This window comes from Alligator mississippiensis, chromosome 2, assembly GCF_030867095.1.
Source record: "Alligator mississippiensis isolate rAllMis1 chromosome 2, rAllMis1, whole genome shotgun sequence".
NCBI classification, from domain to species: Eukaryota; Metazoa; Chordata; order Crocodylia; family Alligatoridae; genus Alligator; species Alligator mississippiensis.
The window spans coordinates 104,567,039-104,590,377 of record NC_081825.1 but is presented as its reverse complement, the minus strand read 5'-3'; the positions used below and the strand labels follow the sequence as shown (position 1 = coordinate 104,590,377).

The following is a 23,339-nucleotide window of genomic DNA, read 5'->3' as shown; positions in this document are numbered from 1 at the left end:
CTGGGGGAACGTATGCCTCCCCCACTTCACCCCAATGTATTGCGTATGGTTGGGCACCTCCCCTGCCCCACGCACGGGGAGGGTGGGGGCAGTGGGTTGGGAGTGAAGGGCACCAGCAGGGCTGTGAAGGGTGAAGGGCTGTGTGTCAGAAGTTAGGAACACCAGCAGGGACGGGGAGCTGCAGGTTGGGAGTGAGGAGCACCAGCATATCAGGGCTGCTCAGCGCAGGCGGGGACAGCGGCAGCTGGACCTGTGTCCTGGTGAGTGAAGCAGGTAGGGGGCGTCTGATGTTCTATGATAAAACAAACAACAAAATCAAATGTCAAAATATATAGGTATTTAGAATGTATTTTATTATAATGATTGGGACACTGGTAGATTTCCAAATATTTAAAACATTGTAAATATATCAAATCATTGTGTTCAACTGATACTGGTGTTTCAGTTTCATCATGGAAAAACAGAGATTTGTTTTTTTTAATCAAAGAATTTTGGATTTTTAAACAAAACCAGGATACTTCATCACCTACCTTATGGTGCATCTTCATTTACCAAAATGATCTGGTCACGGTCCAGTGACTTAGAGGCAACTTTTAATTACTGGTATAAAATTAGGGAACAAAACTTAAACATGCAGGACATAGTTTTCTTCTTGGACTGAGTATTTCCAATTAAGCAAAGGCAAATCCATTCTCATTTTCCATCAAACAGACAAAAATTCTTACATTTCTTAAGACCAGCATTTCCCAAACCTCAGTTGTTGGACAACTTGTATTCTGTGGATTACCACATTACTGGCTCTGGTTTCTAGCCATTTCTAAGTATGTCAAACGTGTTACTGGAAAAAAGTAGTTCAGAGACCTGGAAAAGCAGCTAAAAAGAGAGAGCTAGACTGACCTCTCCACTTGACCCACCACTTACATAAGATGAAAAAACTAGAACTACTGCCATAGTTTTGGGCAGGCAGCCTACCAATAGGAATGACCAGGAGACAACAACACAGTATGCCTAGAAGAGATAAGGAAGAGGAGAACTAGGTTTCAAAGAGGTATCTCAGGAGAGAAGAAACCCAGGTGCAGAAAATCACTGTTCAATCTAAGACGAAAAAAGCCAGCATTTACCACATTGAGCTGTGCTAAAAAGAAACATATATTAAGAAACATTTTCCTATTACACTTTTGTTGTAAACAGCAATGGTAATTACCGTAAAATGCTATGTAATTGTGATTGAGAATTGTGCTCTATGCTATGAAAATACTTGAGGATGTCTGCTCTCTAATCCATATAATCATCTCTACAGAATATTCCTTGAAATAAATTCTGAAAGATCATAAATATAGACTATCTCTAGCCCAGCACAGTCCCCTTCTACCTGGGATGGATTCAGTCATTATTAGCTCCCTGGTTATACTCCCATGTGCTTTTCAAAATACTTCTCTATTTTGGTGATGAAACCTTTGAAATATTTGTTGATTAATATTCCTTCATCTCTCTATCCTAGTCACTACTTAGGTTATATGCATATTTAGCTCTCTGTTTATGCCTTAATTAAAAAATTTCTAACAGATTTCATCGTTTAAAATGTGTGAGATGCATCACAGGCAGACTGAAGGATATATCTGAAGATTAGATTTATTGAAATAAATAATACAGTCACTAACAGTTACAAAACAAAAAAATACCCAGACAAGACAAGGGGTCTGTTTACATTACAGGTAGCAGATTTAACATTCATCTACAAAAACTATGATTTATAAGAAAAGGAGAAAGAGTGACTATGAAGGGTGGGATCCCAAATGTGTGACATGTCCTATACATTCATAACAGTAAAGATGTATTTTAACATAAATAAGTATATAGCTGTATTCATCGGTTTGGCTGCATATCTCAGAATTCAACTATTAAGAATTAGTCCAGTGTCAGAGGGGTTTCAGTAAGGAGGCAGAGCCTATTAGCATTAGCAGTGGTTATGCAAACATGCTAAAGAAGAACGACTACTCTTAATCCTGCTTGTACTCACAATAACGTCAGTGGTACTTGTATCATTAAGGGATGTAGATACTAAAATACCAATAAACAAAAAACAGCAAAATAAAACCAAGTGGGAACTCTCTGTCTTAGAAAAATATTAAGATTTTCTTTTAAAATGCTCCTAGAAAAAAAAGCTAAAACAAGTGCTAAAATCAGGCATAAGAGTAGTTGTTCACTTTTTCACCACAGTAAATGCAAATCAATATGAACTGAATATACATATTCAGTTCATAAACATATATTCATTAATATACATATTAATGAATATATATCATTAATAGGTAGGTATTTATCTGAAAAGCATACTTTTACTTATCTTTTAAACTGATTTGGTACATGGGGAGATGAGGTAGTATGTATTTTGGAGAATATATATTTTTTTAAAATCATATAAAAGGTTGTATACGACTTGGCAAGAAATAGTACCTCTTATTGAGGTTGCACAGTGTTTTGTTTCAGGCTAAAAAAAATTCCCATTTTGTTTTGTAAATAGATTTTACAGTCTTCCCCTTGTAAACGGTGCTTACAGTATTTATTGTATAGCAAACAAATCTAGGAATAACTTGTATTCTGTGGTCTCCTCAGTTAAGGGATGTTTTTATCTTCTATTCACATTCCACTTTCAAGTATTAGGGCTATTGGGATTTCCTACCTCTTGCTGACAAAACAGGCTGCCGCCTCTGCAGGCAGGACCAGTACCAATTTTTAATGAGCCCACAAGAGGGCTCTGCAAATAGTGGTCACTGTCCCCAGAAATTTTCTATGTACAGTCTCTTAGTCCATTGTTGGGGTTTGAATCATAGATTGGCAATACAGCTTGCAGGCTCAAACAGAATGCTAAACCTGCTCAATAACCTCTTCATTAAAGGCAAGTTTAAAGATAAAATCACAGACTTAATTCCCTAGAAAGGCAGTTCACCATTTCCCTGTGACGATCATACCAACAGTTTCACTGTTGGTATTAAAATAATAAAGTTGAAGTAGACAAATTTATTTGCTGAGACAAATAGTTCTCATTTACCCTGGCCTAAATCCCAAGTAACTACTTATTTCACTAGACAATATGAAAATCTGCTCTTTCTTACTGTGGTGGAATTTCAGAATAACCTCAGTGATTTGGTTACTTTGGTTTCATATCAGGGTTAATGGGGCTCTGGTTCTGCAGTGAATGCTGTGCAGGTGAAGCGCTGGGCCCACAGAATACTTACTGAAGGTTGATGACCATGAGCAGAATTTGACCAAGCCCCACCTTGTTTCATAAGCAATATTTCCAGTTTTTTAACATTTACAATGTTCCATGCTCCTTTTAAAGGTTTGCAGATTTCAGAGTGATGATGCCAAGATAAGTAATCAGATTAGACTAGCGAGAAGACTGGCTGCACAGAAAGAAATTCATATTTACAGAAGTGCAATCAGTTAGCAGTGGAAAATGCAGGAACACTGAAGCACTGTGTGAACCACTTCCTGACAAACAGTTTAAAGGCAGTTAATCTGAAAAAGGTTTTGGTTTCTTAGTTTTGTTTTTAGCAGCTAGAGTTACACTAGCTTAAACTACAAGGCACAATCATCCAATTTTTACTTTCAGTGATTTGCAACTTACCTAAAAAATCCTCCCACACTCTGCCATTACCCAGAAACATGTTGCAGGTAGCTAACCTGGAAGCAGGGGCTTCAACAGTAGGACTCAGTTCCACTGAAACCAATGGCAGTATTCAGCACCTTGCCTAGACTAGGCACTTAATTAACGGAAGCTTCTTCTATTTAATTCACCTTTGATTTCAGAAGGAGGAAAAACAGGTTTCCTAAGCATGTAATTTAGGTTATGGAAGTTAGCCTAGGGAAGAGAAGACTGACAGGGCATTTGATAATTATCCTCAAATACCTAAAGAATGAGTACAGAGAAGATGGAGACAGGCCTTCCTCTGTGGCTGTAGCAGGCAGGACCAAGAACAATGGCCTCAAGCTTCATCAAGGGAAATTTAGGCTGGAGATTAAGAGGAAATTTCTGACTATGAGGGTGGTCAAGCATTGGAACAGGTTACTAGAGAACTTGTGGAATTGCCATCTGGACATTTTTCAACAGCAGGTTGGACAGACACTTGGCTGGGATGGTTTAGTCAGGGATGATCCTGCCTTGACGAGGGGGCTGGACAAGAAGACCTTGTGAGGTCCCTTCTAGCCCTTTCCCATGATCTTCAGTTACAGTAAATTACAATATTTATTCCAATCCAAGACAAGGTTTTTTCTCTATTCAACATGGAGGGGGAGGGAAGCAATATCCTCGATTTAATTACTGGAGCAGGTAAGTGCGGCTACTCAGCCTCCAAGCCACAGATATTACTGCTGCTCCTGCCTTGTCAGGCTGAGGTGGCTTGTATGGTGGGAGAGGTTGCACATGGCAGAGGGAGTGTGGAGGAGACTGTCTGGGGTGGGGTGGAGTGCAGCAGACACTGCAATGTTGGGGGGAGTGGGGAAAGTATAGACAAGACTGTGCAGTGTGGGGGAAAGCACAGTGAGTGTAGTGAGGGGAGAGGTGCACAGGAGACACCCACCATGTGGTCTTCCCTGCACTCCCCTTCTCCCCCACACTGCTCAGTCTCCCCTGTGCATCCTCTCCACTGCTGCACAAGACGTCCCAACCTGGCAAGGCATCAACAAGGGAGATCTGACAGCAGCCAGAGAACTACTGGGGCTTCAGCTCTAGCACTTATCCAGGGCTGGAAGTGCAGCCACTACTGTTGTCTGCATGGATATCTTTAAGAGTGTTATATATAAGTGTTTACATTGGCCCAGGGATTGCAGGAGGGAACAGCAGATCAGTAGGCTAAGAAGGCTCTCTGAATAAACAAGCTTTATCATTTCATAAGTTTAACTCCTTGGTGTTTTGAAAATACTACATTGCCTGGCTGGGCCAGAGCTGGAGTGAGAGCCACTATATAAGGTAAGTGGTGGCAGAGGGCCAAGTAGTAGGAGGTAGGAAGTGGGAGAAGACAACTGGGTGGGGGGCAGGTGTCATGGGGACAGGCACTGTGGGCAAGTGGCAGGATTGGGACAGGCAGCAGGGGCAGACACCAAAGAAGGGCAGCATGGAGTATGGAGCAGCAAGTACATAAGTAGTGGACAGCCTGGCTCCCTCCGTACTGTTGCTTTCCCCATCATAGTAACGGGAAGGACATATTTAAGATGACCTTCCAAATATTAGATTCTCTACATGGAAAATTGTAACAATTTTTCACATGTAGAGATTCTAATTACTGGGGGGTCATCTTAAATTCAAAGTCATCTTGGATTCAGGTAAAACAGCTAGAAACCTTGAATTATGTGGTTGAATATTGGAAGATTCTGATAGGAACCCTGAAGAAACAGATAATTGTCCTGGAACACTTATTTTAACAGAAAATACAAAAACAGATGATGCACTAAAGAAAACAATGGAGGTTTCAGAAAAACAAGCTGTTTCAACTTTTTCACATTTACAGTATAAAGATTCCTAAAGGTCAGCAAAGAAAAAAATCCCTGAAAGTGACCCTGGTTTACATGCTATGTACACTTTCTAAGCAGTCTCTCCTGTGGAAGTATCTTTTTAACTCAGAGATGTTACAGTGTTTCAGGTAAAAAGGAGTGTAGACTGAATAGCTTCTGTGAGTTCAACTTTGTCTTGTCATCTTTACTCTGCTTTTCTTCTTCATACATTTCTGCTATTAGGTAATATCCTAATCTTGATATCAGCACAGTAAAAAGCTTGGCACTCCTCATAAAGTCAAACAGAATGGGATCCTTGTTAGCAAGTCACATAGTACTAATAAGCACTGTACTTGCCTTCTCTCCTTATATGGCATTTGGGCTAATGAAGCTTTCACAAATCCACCATATTCGATCTCCCCATACTATCACTCTGTGGTAAAAGTCCCCATGGAAGAGAGCCCCACACTAGGTATGGGGAGAGGAATTTCTCTGGAGCTGGGGACTTTCCTACACACACCTTGTTCCACTATCTTTCCACCTTGTTCCACTCTCTTTGAGGTTTTCTGACAGCTGCAACATTTGGCTCAATGAATAACATTCAATAATTATTTAATTGCCCTGCACCACAGCACACAATGAATAATAAATACCTTTATTTTCACTGTCTAGGTTTTTTTTACCAATATCAAATTAACTTCTCCTATAATCATACTTCTCTTAGATTCAGGTAGGTAGAGGTGAGGGTAACTTCTCACAGTTTCCTTTGCATCTTCCTACCAAGCAAAGTTGTTGTGGGAAGCAGATGTGACCTGTAAACTCTGCCACTCCCAAGAAAGCCCAGGCTACTCATGTAAATAAAGTTACTCATGAATCAATATTTGCTGAAATTCTGCCTTACTGGAAATTGCTCAGAAACCAACATCCTATTATGTATATATAAATGGGGGTCTCTTCTAGTTTTATTTTGTTTGATTATATTGTCTATTAATTTTTTAAATAAGGACTTAAGCACTGGCACACATGATATAGGAAAGGAAATAATTTATTTTTTTTAATTTAAGATCCAAAACAATGTTTTGGATAGTACAGTTTTTCCTCCCACCAAAGCTTTCAGTACTGTAACTGTTATCTGTAGTAGTACAACTGTAGTAATACTGCAGTAGTACTGCAATTACTATCTGTGATTAACTCAGTACAGACCATATTGAAAAACATGCTCTCAAACTATCTTAAGAAATTAAATGCGTTTTCATAGTGACACAGGGTCTCTGCTTTGCAAATTACTGATGATTTTCTTCTCTGCCCCACTTCCTCATTAAAATGTTCTCTGTCAATATGTTCCAGTGGAATTAAAAAATGTGCCCTTATAGTCCAACCCAACTCTTAAGTCTAGTGGGACTGAATTGCAACAAGGACTTTGACACTATTCCCTGAGAGAGGCCCTAATAAATCGTATCTTTAAAAAAGATTTTTTGTTTTAATTTTATAATGTGTGTCATTCACTCCCTGTGATGGGTCAAGGAAACAGGTCTAAAAATATAGTTTTGTTTATGAAAGGCATGTCATGGATATCTCACAGAACTATTTAACATATTCAAGTTCCTAATTTCATATATTTTATACAAAAGGTTGTGTTGCATTGTTTCCTCCAATTCTTTCCTAATACATGGTATTAAGTAATGGAGAGGTTTTCCTTTCTCCTAGCAGACCATTTGTTGCTGTTAGTAAATAGTCTGGTTTTCAAGGCAGTCTTTAAGAAATGACGCTTCTAAAACTGTGATTTTCTGGAGTTGTCTACTTTCCAGGCATCCTGATGAATATCTGGAAAAAAACAGTAGCAGGATGAATTATTTTATAACATTTGTAAAAAAAACAAAACAAAAACCTTATAAGACAATATGAATATATCTGGGCTCCTACCTCTCCCCCCCTCCCCCTTTCAGATATACCAATATCAATACTTCCTCTGATTTTTTTTTTAAAACTCCTTGTTGATTTTTCTACCTTGGTGTTATAGCATTAAATCAGATCCATAGATACTCAAATACCAACAACTTGAAAACTATCAAACTTGTCACAGCATGTTCATATGCTATTGCTGTGAGTAACACTTGAAATTGCTTCCACTCAAAGACAAGATAGAAAATAACAAATTTTGCCTTTTTTAGTTTGCTTATTTAGTACAGTATGGCCCACATTCCACTAGCCACACTCAAAGAACTGTTCATGAACACTGGATAAACAATCACTCCATCTGAGCATTTTCCAGCCATTTTTGTAGTCAAATGAGTTGTTCCCTGTATAGTTTGTTTTTTCCTGTTTGTGTAGGTCTTTCACACCAAAAACCTTTCCAAAATTAGAAAAAAGTGACTATAAAATCATATATGTTAGCAGATGAATACAGGAGGAGAAATTGAAATGATTCCTAGCAATACCCTTATTAATGTGCTTACTGTAGGCATACCTCATTCAGTAAGACCCACACAGAAGAATTAGAATGGATAGATAAACGAATAGCTTGTATTTTCCCTACTGATAGACTGATGATGCCTTCTGCTACTCCATTTTCAAATGTACCTGTTTATAAAGTAAAACCAGATCAGTACTGATACATGCAAAAATGAAATGTGATTCTAGTGAACTTCACAGAAATATGTACCATGTAAAAAATAACTATTATCTAATATATCATAATAATTTCAATGAAGTAATATAAAATGAGAGAATAAATTATCCAACATGATACAACTAGAAATAACTGAAAGCTAAAAATGGAAATAGTCCTGCTAGATATTAAGGCTAATTTATTCACTGAAAGCAATAAATAACTGAAACAGGCTGCAACAGAAGAGTTGTCTAATCACTACAAATGAAAAAGGGTAAGATAAAATACTAGTCTGAAAAATTTACAGAAATGCTGTACATGACATGGGGTCACATTAAAGACCCAAATTAAAGTGCTATTCTGATGAATCATGGTCATGGTTCTCCAGTCTATTACACTGGTTGTACACAGATTCAACTACTAGTTACTTTTGCATGTAGTCAAAACTCGGCATAATAGACAAAACTTGGGCTCCAAGGACAGCATTTATTTCTTTCTGACCTGGGTACAGCCCAGGGAAGGGAAGTAGAAATGGAAGTTGGGAGGTGAGGAAAAATGGGATAAAGAGAAAAGAGAAGAAAGAACAGAAGCTCTGAGATCAGAAAACAGGTGACCCTTGACTAAACAAGGACCTTTGGTGTTTCTTTAGGGTTGTATGTGAATTGGACTGATTTTAGGTCATTTTCACTGAGGGGAAAATGATTACCTGAATTTCATAAGAATGCATAAGGCCCCCAGCAGTTAGGAGTTAGGCTAGTTTTTTGTTTAATGTAGCTCATTTTCCCTAGAAACAAAATGTAAGCATTCATACCTATGCAGATAAAATATTCTAAGGAACTGTTGTACAAGAGTTTCCCTTCTTACCTACCATTTCCAGAATTGTGCTCAGAAGTTTGGAATATCCAGATTACTTGGTAATATTGGAGTATTATTGTAATTGTGATGGTCCATTAAATGTGTGAGGTACAAAGATTTGTTGGAGGTGATACCTTTTATTGGACCAACTGTATAGTTGGGAGAGATGTTAGACAATCTTTCGGTCAAGCCTGGGAAGGGTAACTTGTGCCTGTAAGTTTGTCTAAGAACTCCCTTAGCTATATAGTTGTTCCAATAAAAGACATTGCCCTCACTTCCCCCAAATACTTGCCTCTCAGAGCTGACTTGCACAATCTTTCAGTATACCACCATTTATAAGATTCTGACACACTGTTACTACTAAAACAACAATAAAACCAATAAGGCATGTTATGGTGCACAAGGGCTTTTTAAAATAGCATATTTTGATATCACCTTTGTTGCAAGATGAACCGTAAGCAAATGATGTCAGGATCAATTAAGAACCCTTGCCTTCAACTAAAACTCAAGTCAGACCTGAGTGCAAAACTTAAGTCAGAATCAATTATCCCACTGAAGAGCCTGCAAAGGTTTTACTTTTTCTTTAATTAAAAACCTTCCTTATCCCTTTTACTGGCTGATGTCTGTTTTCATTCCTTGAAACAAAATATAATAATCAGTTCTCAAATATCACACACTGAAACATGCTGAAGTTCAAGAAATTTCTATTGAGTACTTGTTCACGTTGGGATATCGAGTTACTGGTACAACTCATGGAGTTCTTAAATACAAAGTTAGAGAATTTTTATCAGGCTTATAAAAACAAACTGTTTCAGCCTTTAAATAAGAATAAGCAGTTTACCTATCTTTAAATAGCCATCTTTGGTTCTTTGGTAGTTATATTTACTTCCATTGTCTGCAGACTCTTTTAATAATTCTGTTTCCTGCAACAACAACAACAACCAGTAAAACCTTCCATCAGGTTTTATAAAGCATGACATATCCTCAAGCACCATTAAAATTAGAACAGTTGTGTTCTTCAATAGCAAGCAAGACACTTACATCAGCAGGTAGAGCTTCCACACCAGCGTTATTCAATTTGTCACCAGGGTGTTCTATGTTTCCACTTTTAAAGAGGTACCTGCCAATAAGAACTGTGTCATTTTTGTATGTTTTATATACTGGAGAAAATTTGTACGTGAATAAATCCTAAGAATCACTTCTGAAGCACAACTTTGAATACACTTTAATGAGGAAATCAGTGAGGACAGAGGCAGACATTAATATTTGTAGCCAGTTGTAGCCTTTAAAATTAAAACAAAATATCTTCTTAAAGCAAACTACCCTGAAAACCATGAAAATAGCCATCCTGAGCTATCACTAGCCTTTCCCCCTTTCGGTGCTTAGATGCCAAGCAAAATAACTGTTGCCTGAATCACTAGCTCACTGAGATACCGATCCCTAACAAGCCTATATCACATAGAACTCAGGGTAGATTTGCACCTTATAGGCTAACCAAAGTAATTACATATATCCAAAACTTAGCTGAGGCCTACATCCCCCAGAGTTAGGGTGACCATACATCCCAGTTCGGCTGGGGCAGTACTGGGTTTTGGAGGCTGGTCCCTGCCGGCTGGTGAAAATTAAAACGAGCATCCCAGGTGCAGCGCAGGGAAGCAGAGCAGCAGCAGCTATGAAATAGGAAGCCCAAGCAGGCAGCAAAATTGTCCTAAAATAGGTTAGCTTGATTAGTGGAATGGCCACTATAAAGGGGAAATAACTGTTAACACCTGCGAAGTAACGAACAATGAGTCATTAACAGGCCATTGACTACCTTAGCAGCCTGAATAGTAACACCAGAGCTGCACCAGACTGCCCCGCCCCACCGTTGCCTGCAGGAGCACCACTAACTTGAGGGGGACGGGGGTGGGGTGAAAGGGTGGAGAGCAGTGTCCCTCCCAGGTGTTACACTGTCCTGGATTCCATATTGTCTCATATCATCATCACCCTACCCATACTGGCAGGCACACATGGAACACCTTCAACCAAGCTAGAAGAACACTGACTTCCTCTCCGTTTTTTTAGTAATTCGAGCCTTCTTAGGCATGGGGCATGTGTAGACGAAACGGGAGCCCTAAACTGAAGTTGTGAGTTTTAAAAAACACCACTTCAGTTTAGGGCTGATTAAATCCCTGTGTTGTGCACACACCCCACTGACTCACTTGCTTCTCCGGCGGGGAGGGGAGGGTGATCTGCCAGTGGGTGGAGCAGCCCCTTGGCTGCAGGGGATGCTGGTGCTTCCCTCTGTGGTAGCGGTGGCCCACCCCCCAGGCGGCACCTGCCTGCCATCACCCACCTCAGGCGGTCCCAAGGGGCACTGCACCCATGGAGGGAAGCACCAGGCCCCCACGCAGCTCAGGCAGGCTCTGGGTGGGAGGGCAGGGAAAAAAAGATCAGGCTCACTACTTTTCTTGGGGAGAGCTGCTCTTCTGGGCTCCTGTCAGGTTGCCTGCATCCTGCAGAACTGTGGAGCTGCATGGAGCCCAGTGCTTTGCTCCATGGCTGTAGGAGCAGCAAACTAAAACTCCTCAAAGCAGTTTTAGTTTGCTGCGCCCCAAGTGATTTAAGGTGCATTACACCACCAAATTTCCTACAGCAGCTGGAATTAATGCACAATATGTCACCAACATGTGCAAACACCAACACCATTAAAACAATGCAAAAGCATTTAGCCCTCTTTGAAGTGTCATGCACACACGCCTCTCGTTTTGTCTACAGACTATGGCTGTGCGAAGCTTCGGGTGCTGATTTGATTCAGAGAGGGAGGGGACCATGGGGGGACCCCTGCCAGGCCTCATCCCCTGCCTGCTCCCCCAGCTCCCCCATGGCTACCTTGCCCACCCCAGCTTCTGGTGCTTTAAAACCCCCCCCACTTACCGGGTGCTGCCTGGCGGGGTGGCAATCCTTGCTGCCCACCACTGCCCTATGCTGTGTGGGGCGCTCTGCCACGAGCCCCCTGACCCCCTTCACTGTCCCAGCACCCCCACAGCTGCCCCACCCACCCCAGCTCCTGGCTCTTAAAAATCTCCAAAAAAACCCAACCAACCACCCACCCTCTGGACTCACCGGTGCCTGCAGCAGCCTTGGGGCTTTGGGGGGCTTATGAAAGAGCCCCCCATGTGGTGCAGGGCAGTGGAGAGCAGGGGGTATGGCCCAGCGCCAGCAGGAACTGGTGGGGGGGGCGTTTATTAAAGGGCCAGAGCTGGGGTGGGCAGGGCAGCAATGTGGGGGCTGGGACAGCGGGGGGCAGGGCTTGTGGAAGAGCCCCCCCATGCAGCATGGGGCAGTGGGGGGCAGTGGGGATGCCCCCTGCCCAGCAGCACCCAGTGAATGGGGCTTTTTTTTTCAAAACGCTGGGAGCTGGGGTGGGCAGGGAGCCATTGCTGGGCAGGGAGAGTGGGTGGGGGATGGGCCTGTGAGATTCAGGACAGTGATTCAAATCACGGAATCGAATCACTGTCCCCCAAATAGGCCAAATCTGAATCTGAAGTGAATACTAGCCACTTTGCACAGGCCATAGACAGTGGATTGACGCTTAATTCTTTTGAAACTACTGAGATGTTAGAATTCTGCTTCAAGACCTCCTGCTCATGGCAGCCCTCTGGTTCCATAAAAAGCTAAAACAATTAACTCCTGCCCCAGCCACTCCTGGATGTACACTGCATGCAGTGCAGATCCCAGAGTGAGGACTGAATCTGGACTGGGGTGGGGAGGCGAGGGGTCTGTAGGCCCATTGGCCTGATCCAGCCCATGGACTGGCCCAGGTTACTCGGCCAGATGAGTTTGACACCCCTGTTTTAGGGTATAAAATTAGCATATATTTATTTATCTTAATGTGCTAAATATTGAAACTATATACATTTTAAATATAACTATGCATTATTATAAATATCACCAAACAGGTGTTTCACAAGGTAGTCACAATACTATGTGCCCAATTCTGATCTCACAGTGGTATTATGCGGCAGCAACTATATTTAAGTCAGACAGATTACTCCTGACTTACACCAGCATTAACTTAGAAATCCTGTGCATATTCTGCCACCTTCCTCAAAGTCCCTCCCTAAAGGAAAACTCTTAAAGTTTACAAATTCCAGTTGTCCTCTAAAGGAAGTATAAACTAAATAGTGCTATGGTGGTAGTAATGAACAAACAAATCAATACAAAAACTAGTATTAGTGACATATCTGTCATTATTTAGTCATGTGGTTTTCATTATTTCCCCATTGTCTTCATACTGGTATCTTTTGGGTAGGTCAACTACTAAGTATCCATATGATCTGGAGTGCAGCCTACAAACTAAAATCATGGAAACTGTCCTTCTCCTGTCCCAAATCAACTATATAATTTATGTGCTTTTTATAAAAGGTGTGGAATTCATAAGCCCTAAAGAAAGACTGTTTAAGGGAGTTAAAGGGGAGAAGAATGCAGTTGACTACAAATTCATTATTCAAGAGTTTGTGGCTGATGCAAGTGATAGAGAACTGGTATTCTGACAGGATTCAATCAATTCCAAAATAGGGTGCAAGAAGCCTTCAATAGCATTTAGTACTTACCCTTCCACTGTCAGTGGTTCTAAAAAGTTGAAGAGGATATAGTCTCCAGCCACTGGAGCAAATGCCCAGAAAAAGTCCTTTCCTTCATAAGCCCTTTCTAAAGTGTAGTGCTGGTATACTTTTAGGCTAGTAGTCACTTTTGCAGGGGGGTTAACATGTGCTTTATGTAGTGCATTTTTGCCAAAGTCTTTATCCTGTCAGATACAAAAAAGATGTAAAATCACATATGAAGACAAAATTCAATGTTCAACCTTAGATCTCAAAGAATTTTTCAAATAAGGCAGTCATCTAAAGTAAACAATGTCTATATTATTTTCCTGTAAAGATGTGATACTTATGTTTTAAATGGTGGGCATGAATGAAATCAGAGACTAAACAATAAGTTATAAAAATATGGGAGCTACTGGTCTTACGAGTGCCATCCTTACCATATAGATGGATATCTGCCTTGTGCTGCACTACTAATACTGGCTAATATAAAGAGCGGGCAACATCCAAGGATGAAAGGGTGCCAGAGGGCATCCATTTTCCCATGAAGCTCAAGAAAATGTTCTTGGGTAGAATGAGAATTAGGCCAAGGTATCTAAGTTTGGGTATCAATGATCTAAGGTTATCTAAGCCCAACAAATAAGACTTTTCAGAGGCAGCAGTTTTTCTTATGTTTAAGTGAAAGAGTACTAGGACACTGAACTGAAAAATCCACTTGTCACTCCAGCTCCTGAACTATCCCTTCTTTCTTCCCTTTCCTTGCTTGGTGAATGCACCACTTATCTCTGAGTGGCGTTCCTCTCTTCTAAACTGAAACTACCAGCAGTCCTCAGGCTTACGACACAACTGGTTCCTGGCAACCGCGTCATAAGTTGAAACGTTGTAACTCGGAACCGATTTCCCATAGGAACAATGTTATAAATGGGGAATTGGCCCTAAAACAGGGCCTGGTACCCTATTTTCACCAAAAATAACCCAGAATTTTGTACTCAATCAATTATGGATGAGTAATATAGCTACATTAATGTATTTATATTGTAAATAGCAATCATATTGATTTGAAAGAACTTCTTTGAGGTGACTTTGCTGGACTTTTTGAAGGGCTCTTGGTTGGACTTTTTGAAGGGGTCTTGGCTGGAATCTTCTCGAGAGTCTTGCCTGCAGGTTTTTCTGGAGTCTTGTCTGCTTGCTTAAAGAAAGTGTCCAAGGAAGTCTGGACAGATGTTCTCCAGGGAGATGGGTGATGCAGCAAACTTGTTTGCTGACATGGTGTGGCATCAGATCAAGCGTCGTAAGGTCAAAACTGACATCAGAAAGTTGAAATGGTGTCAATTTATAATTGTTTTAAGTGCTGTTCATTGTAACTCGAAACATATTAAGTCGAGGACTGCCTGTACTCTAAAATCTGTAATGACTTTTTCCTATCCAAATTTCAGAATCCGTACTCAAGTCTCAACCTCCTTGACCTTTGACACAGTCAATGGTGCTCCTTTTTTGTCATCCTTCTTCCTTATTTTCTCGTTGTTTCCATGATCTTGTCCTCTCCAACCTCTCTAATCCCTTCTGCATTCCAAGTGTATTCTCTAGAAAGTTCTTTTAATTTCCCTCCTTTATTTTTCTCAGAGGAGGTTTCCCATAGGAGCCTCAGATACATCATGTCTCCCTTTATACTTATCTCTGGCTAAGATCATCTGCAAACACAAATTCAAATACCTTCTTTATGCTAACAACTGGAAAGTCTACCTCTTTTCCAGGCACGTCTGTCTGTCTAAACTTAATCTGTTTTAGCTTGTCTGACATTTTCTGGACAAGTAGTCACACTTACAATTTCAACATAGTTAAAACAGGCTCAGCAAGGTTAATCCCCTCTACCCTCGACCTCTCTCTCATCAATATGGACACTACCACCATCCTGCCCGTCACTCAGACCCATAACTTGGGCATCATGTTTGACTCAGTCCTTTATGTCTTCACATCAAGGCTGTCTAAATTTATAGATTCCTTTTGCATCATTTTTTTTTTTAAATAAAGCTTTTCCTAATCATCCACTCAGCTAAAGCTCTTATTATTTAATTTCTGTCCTGTTTCTTTGAGAATGTCAAGGCTTTTCACAGCCTCTACCTATTTTCTCAACTTTCATTTGAGATTGAGAGATAAACCCCCAATTCTGATTGTCCATGTGTTACATTTTCAAAACAGCACTTTTGTGCTTTCTTTTAAGCTTTTCCTCACACTTGGAGGTGAGCTCCCTGTGAATATTTACAACCATTTTATTACTCTTCTTCAGATAACTCATTAAAACTTCCCTTCGCTCTGATGCTTAAAAAAATTTGACAGAAAAAAATCCACAGAATGTCAGTCTGGGTCTGGTACATTGCCCAGCATAATGGCATCCTGGGTCAATGACTAGCATTCCTTGATGCTACAGCAATAATTGCTACTACTACTACTGATGCCACTACTCCACTCACGGAAGATAGTGTTGGATATCCAAATCGATATTACATTCTTCGTGCAATTTAGAAGACTAATTAATATAGTCTCTTCCTTTCTGTCCTCCATGAATTAGTAACTCCTATACATAAGATTTATTATCAAATACACAATGTTTCTCACTTTGAACTAAACTAGTTAGAATTCACTCAAATAATTCACAAATAGGAGGACAAAAACTTTAAGAAGTCTTACTTTTAAGTTCTGTATTTTTCCAGCCAAAGATGAATGAAATCCCACATGCTGAAAGAGGGAAGGCTTAGAACGGATACGCAAATGGGCCTTTTGCTTATCACAGTGTTTCTGAAAATAAAATAAAAAGGGGGAATATTTTATTTTCTTGTTTATTTCTTAAAAAACAGAGAGAGAGATTGCTTATCAGAGGAATATTAATTTCACTACAAAGCTAAAATTATAGCCTTAGACTCATAACTCATATTCTCAAGTAATCCTTAGATGAGTAACCCAATGAGATTCCTTGCAGATTAAGGACTACAGGCAACCCTCACCATTCATGGGGGATCCATTCTGGAGATCCCTGTGAATGGTGAAATCCATGAATATGGGACTGCGTTCATGAACATCATGAATGCAGTGCCCCTGGCGGCTGGGGAGGGGAGGGGCACAGCTGTGCTCGTGACTGTGGGAGCCTGGCAGCTGAGGTGGGAACCTGGCAGCGGCAAGTGCAGAGCTCCCGAGGAGCTCCTGTAAGTGTATTTAAGATGCGGGTTTGGCATTTGCAAAGATTTGAAACTGCAAATGCCAAACCCACGAATACTGAGGGTTTACTGTACTCACAAAAGGGTTGCAGAATTTGAGCTGAGGTCTATAGCCTTTCTCTGCCTGCGTTTTCTTGTTTTACCATATCTTCTATTTTTGACAAATTTCATTTCAGTTTTGGGGTTTACTCTATCTTTTTTCTCAATATGTTTTGCACTCACCAGCAATGACCCTGCTGCAGACTCCTGCACTATCCAATCAGGATCATTCTGGCTCTTCCTGGAGAGTCTGATGCAAATGATTGTTGGAATATTATACTGGATCATCTCAAAGCTTACCTGGCACTTTCCAGCACTCCATTTTAATTCTGCTTTTCTAATTTAGATACAACTTGCCATAAGTAAATGACATATTGAGGAATGAAAATACCGTATCTGCTTTTTAATAAGAACTTCTATGTTGCCTCTCATTCTCATACCTGGGGAAATGCACGATTCCCCTTGAATTAAAGAAGTTAGTTTGATACAGTAAATCACCTAAAGCACATGGCAAAAACTTCATGGCATACAGAGAAGAAAGCACAGGGCTAGAGTCAGGAGTGCAGGGGTTCTCTTCTAGCTTTATCATTCACTGGACATGTCTACATGTGCAGTTAATGTGCCTGAATTTTCTGTGCAGAAAATTCAGGCGCATTAGGGTACATCTGCATGTGTACCCATGTCGGAAGCAAACTGAGCCCAACAGGAGCAGCCTAGTCCAGGGCTGCTCCTGCTGTGCTCTGCCCCTTGCAGCAGTCAGGGGGAGCTCTGGCCTCCCCCAGATGCCAGCCCCGGGCTGGCATGGGGCTCTGGAAGCCCTGGCTTGGTAGGGGGCATGGGGATCAGGCCTGGGCTCCAGGAGAGGGGAGGGGAGGAAGGAGCTGTTCTGGCTCTGGGGGGGAGTTCTCTCCCAGCCACATGGGGAGATCAGGGCTAGCCCTGAGCCTCAGGGTGCAGAGAAAGCTGTCTTGGCTCTGAGGACAACTCCCTCCCAGCCATGTAGGGAGACTGGGGCTGCTCCAGTGCCCTGGGGGGCAGGGGGAGCTGTCCTAGTTCTTAAGGCAGCTCGCTTCCAGCTGCACAGGGAGATTAGGGCTGGCCCTGAGTGCTGGGGGGCGGGAGAGCTCTCCTGGCTCTGGGGGCAGCTCCACCTGAGTGGTGGAGATATTGGGGCTGGCCCCAAGCCCCAGGGGGCTGGAATGAAGCTGCCCCTGGAGCCAGAACAGCCCCCTCTGTCCCCCAGGATGTGGAGCTTAGAGCAGCTTTGGTCCCCTGCTGCCTGGTCTGACCAGGAGCAATTTGCCATTTTGTAGTACCTGTATTTGTATATATTAGCAAACAGTGCTTTAAATTAATCTACCATGCAGTAATTGCTGTGCACATGTAGATGCTTTACTGAGCACTAGATTAATCTAATGCACAGTAAAGCATCTCATGTAGACTTGCCCAGTTACAGCACAAGCTTGATAAATCACTTAACATCTCTTATCTCAGTTCCCGCAGATTTAATATGTGGATAGTAATATTTAGTCAGCTTTGTAAAGTGCTTTGAGCTCTATGGATGAAAGGTGTTATATAAGTGTTATCAGCAATAGTAAAAGCTAGGAGTGATGAAAAGCTGCAACTAGATCAAATAAAAAAGAACTGACTGACTGTGAACCATAAATCTGATCTGAGGTACTAATTAGACGTTCAACACTAGCTGAGGATGTATAAATAGAATAAAGTATTTTTATAGCTGTCTTGAGCAGATGTTTAGCAAAATGGTGTTAAAAAAAAACAATGGATGCAAATTAGTCCACTGGCAGCTGTTTACTTTAAAAGGGGATCAGAATTTTGCTAGAAAAACCTTGATGTAAAAATATACAGTTGCAGTATCTGTTATCATCATGACTGGTGGAGTTAGCTATGCCAGATTGCACCATAATTACAATAAAATGGAAAATACTAAGTCAGAACCTAGGTTGCCAATAAGTCCCTTGTTTGCTACCACAGGCATAGAGACAGTCCCAGGTTAGCACATGTTCTGGAGGAGCACTCTGTATAAAGAGGATGATGCTCTCTGGAAATACCAATACTTAGCCTGAGGTTCAGTTGGTACCATAACAGCTTTTACAGTTATGGCAGAAAGCTACATCTGTTCCTAGTCTTCAGGGGTACCAAATGCTCTTCAGGTGATTGTGGGGGCCAAGCCCACTCTTTAAAAAAACAACAACCCCAAAACCCCCAAAATATTTACTCCAACTGTGATGTTGGCATGTAATCTTAAATTTTTAGCGGGTGCATCTACATGTGCACTGGTCTGTGCAGTTATTACTGCACAGGCATTTAGTACTTGCTTACTGCACAGGCTCAGCGCTGCATGGGTCATTTCTGATGCAACTGTGCAGTAGCAACAAGCAATGACCTACTGTACAGTAGCATCGGCATCACGGTTCATGCCCAGCAGCACTACATTGCCGTAGCAATGAGCCACAGTGATGTAGCGTCTCGTGTAGATGCACCCAGTGATGACCAGAAAGCTTATCGGTTTGTGTCTTAGTGCAAGAGGCAATGATTTTTGGTGATATGTTTTATTGGACCAATTGCATGGCTGGGATACAGTTAGTCAAGCTTTTGAATGCAAGGCATTCTTCATCAGATGTGATGAACTCTGTCCCAATTATGCAGTTGGTTCAATAAAATACAACACCACAAAAATATACATCTTAGTGACATTTAAGCATCAATTTGAGTGGATATCTGAACCAAATATGCTCCATTTTTATTTTTTCCTGAACAATTGAAGAGTGAACAGAGCCAATTTTTAAATTTCAGTTTCATTTGGCTAATAAAGATCCCTAGTCTTCAGGGGTACTGAATTTACTTATGGTGTTCCTTAAAATGAGGGAGTCCCACTTGTGCTAAGATAAGATATGCCATATGTCCTCTTTTTAATGTAGTTTGTATTTCTTTGCTGTCCTGCCGCCTCTGACATGTAAGCCAGGTCGTGCCGGTACTTCATGATCTTAATAATCTTTCAACAGAAATAAGAAGGATGATATGAACCTTCCTATTAATTTGTGGAAGCTTGTGTTCTCTGGGGTGGATCAATAGCTGTTGAAATTTCATGTTGCTGTATGCATCCTCCCCCTTCCTATCATGATCTGATGTCCAATGGCAAAAGAGAACTTCATAGCATGCCAAGTTCTCATCTCCATTTATTTAGAAGTTTCAGAAGAATATATGCCCATTTACACTTCGTCAGACAATTCTATTTTGAGGTGGAAATTTGGAAAGCTACTGATTCACACAGAGAACACAAGGTTTCACAGATTAATAAAAAAGATTATATGAGCTTTCACATTTTTGTTGAAATAGCTGTGCTGATTTATGAATACGTATTATCTGACGTTAAGTGAAAGGTTGTGGTTGCATCTACAAGGGCTCTTGTACACACAATCGGGATAGGAAGCATGAAGCAAACACCTATTAGCAATGGGGTTAAACATTCCAGGCAGGGATAGATTAGATAGATGACTGAGGGGCCCCTACCAGGGAAGAAAAGGGTCATTACTCTCAAAAGAATCTCAGATGCTTGGCAAAGGGGTGGCAAAGATGCCTTCTCAAAATCCTGCTCCACCTTTCAAGTCAGCTTTTAGATGCTGTAGGATTGCTTGGGGGGGAGGGGGTGGGGAATGTAACTGCTATTCTACTGCTCGCCCAGTTCCCATTTATGGCATTCCTGTTGAATAAGTAGAGTGCCTGTTTCTGATGGTGTTCATTCCTTTCCCAGCTGCGGGATGAAACTGGCAAAACTCAACACTTGCCAGAAAATTGCAAACAACAGAAGCAAAACTTACTAGGAACTTGCTGTTGTCTCTCTGCTTGGGTTTAGCAGAGGAGTCACATGATTTGTTCCATTTGCACTTAGAAAGATGACAGTGTTGGTTTCAGTGTGATTCACAACCTTAAGACATAGGAGCTTCATTTTTTTAAAGAATGAAAACAAAAGACTCAGTGCCGAGAATTTGAGCTCAGTGCACTTGAGAAATATTTGTGGGAGGTAAAAGTGTCAGTGTATGACATCTCTCCATCTCCCACTACCTTGGGACAACTGGAGAAAAGTTCAGTCCCTGGCACAAATCAGAGCTGTCTTAAACTTGCTCTAATTTAAAAAAAGAATGAACCATCCTATCAGCCCCAGGATCAGCAGCAGGATTTTGGCCCCTGCTGCCCTGTGCTTAAGCTGAGAATGTGAAGAAATCTAGCTGCTTGACAAAAGCAGCACTAAGTTTCCTTTGTACTGCTGAATCTTACAGAAATGTGCTTTCTGCCACCCCCAACATTCATCTTCAGTATCTCATCATAACAAGCCTTTTTAACCCAGTTGCTCAGCTCAACTTTCACCAATTGCATCTACCATATATCTCTTTCTCACATACAACCACATTTCTTTCATAGCAACAAAAATAGCACACATGCAGAATACCTATAATGAGTGGAAACTGCGGCTACCCCATCTCAAATCAAACCAAGTGCACCTCAATGACAGCAAGGGAGATAAAATATTGTTGCTCCTCTGTAGGCAGTAAGTCATCCATTTTATGGAGGACCTACCCCAGATGGGGGGTTAAGACGACAGAGGGCATATCAACACATGCAATTAATGAAAATTAATGAAAATACTCCAAGGCATATTGAGGGAGTCAGCCTGCCAGCCCATGGATGCTCTGACCAGCCTCCATGTGTGCGGGGAGGTCTGGCTGAAGTACAAGTGTGCTTCAGTGTGTGGCTAGCTGGCAGGCAGCCCCCACACTGACACATCCTTGTGCCTCAACCAATCACTCTGAAGCATGTGGAGCCCCATTGGAGCAGGCCTGGGTTGACAGGCTGACCCTCAGGTCCCCTGCCAGCCCGGGCTGCTCTGACCAAGCTCCATGTGCTATGGAGGGGCTGGCTGGGGCATAAGGGTGCTTCAGTGTGGGGGCTCCCTGCTGGCTAGCCCCACACTGAAGCACACTCGTGCCCCAGCCAGTCCCATCACTAGGGGTTGGCAACCATCCGCAGATGCTGCCAGCAGTGCCGGTGGCAGGGGTGGCAATGGTGTCAGTGGCAGGGGTGGCCAACAGAGGCAGTGGCGCCTTTTCATATGGGATGCACTGCCACGCTCAGGTGGTACACGTGCACCCCCTACATGTTGCCAGTGTGTACACATGTCCACTGAGTGATAAAGCTAGGAGAGAACTCCTGAGCTCCTGACTCTAGTCCTGTGCTTTCTTCTCTGTATGCCAAGAAGCTTTTGGAGGGTAACTTCATTATTGTGCTTTAGGTGATTTACTGTATCAAACTAACTGCACACGAAACAACACTGCCACAGGGTTATACTTGTGTCTAGCTGGACTACCCTGCGGCAGCATTTATTAGTCTACTGCAACCTAACAGGGCCACAAGTGCAGGTGGTGACATTTGACTGTGGAGCTAATTAGTCAGCTTCACAGTAAATGCCTCATGTAGATGCGCCCAGTGTGTGTTAAACACTAGACTCTGTAACAGCATAGGGACTAAGAATGCTCAAGTGCTATCTAAACAAGTGAAAATTGATGTGACAGTAGTATAGCCTCTGAAAACTATTATAGAAATAATCAATTAACAGGCCACTGGATATATTGGAACTGTAGAAATTGCTCTAATTTAGCAAGTAAAATCCAGAACTGTTTATGTAAATTTAAATAAAAGCAGTTTGTGCCGTAGGTTCTTTTGACTCTCAACATTTCTCCGCATTATTTGCAAACAGACTACAGAGAAACTCCTGAGATAAAACTGTGAAACACAAGGAAGTTTCACTTCCTTCACAGAGAAAAGTATAAAGGGTAAACAGTATAAACAGGTCAGAACAAATTAGATTTTGAAACGGGTTGCTTTTATCTGTATTAGAAATACATATATGGTTATATACTTACATATTTAAATGTACCTTAGTGTGCTAGTATTCTCAGGTGACTAAGAATCATAAACTAAGCATCAGTATAATATGCCACATAAAGTCCATAACGACCTAATTCTGAACTGACTGCAAAAATAAACCTCTGAATCCATATGAAACCCCATTATATATATATAAGGATTTCTATGCCTCCATTTTTTAAACAGAATCATGTTATAACTAAGATCTTTCTACTATAACTTATTTATGCTCATAAAAGTATGGAAATACTTACTGCATCCTTTTCAGGATTGCACACTTTAACCCAGAGTAAGTGATCTAGGAGCCAGTCTATGGGCTTATCTTTGTAGAACATTAAAAAAAACTCTACTATGAATGGCAAGTCTTCAGATTTAAACAACTTCCCTGAAAGCAAAATAAAAAGAAAGAAATTACATATTTAAATGGATTATTGTGGTCTACCTCTCACACTTCATGTTTTCCTTCTATACACAAACACAGAGAAAAATTCCAACACTACTTAACACAACGGAAGTTATGTCATGGACTTTGATAGGATCAGGTTTGTGCTGGATAGAAAAGTTTTTCTGTCCTACACAGTTTTGAGATTTAATTTTTTTCTC

At 41.3% G+C, this 23,339-nt stretch overlaps 1 protein-coding gene across 1 annotated transcript in view; it reads right to left on the bottom strand.

The window, feature by feature from the left end:
* Window positions 1–1,614: 1,614 nt before the first annotated feature.
* MGAT4D (MGAT4 family member D) overlaps window positions 1,615–23,339 on the bottom strand; it is an 88,717-nt gene continuing 66,992 nt past the window's right edge. The window contains exons 9-15 of the mRNA XM_019489791.2: window positions 22,991–23,121; window positions 16,228–16,335; window positions 13,552–13,745; window positions 9,998–10,076; window positions 9,798–9,879; window positions 7,961–8,073; window positions 1,615–7,317 (exon numbers count right to left, since the gene is read on the bottom strand). Of these exons, the coding sequence (XP_019345336.1) occupies window positions 7,291–7,317; window positions 7,961–8,073; window positions 9,798–9,879; window positions 9,998–10,076; window positions 13,552–13,745; window positions 16,228–16,335; window positions 22,991–23,121 (734 nt within the window). The 3' untranslated portion in view covers window positions 1,615–7,290. The remainder of the gene's footprint in view (window positions 7,318–7,960; window positions 8,074–9,797; window positions 9,880–9,997; window positions 10,077–13,551; window positions 13,746–16,227; window positions 16,336–22,990; window positions 23,122–23,339) is intronic.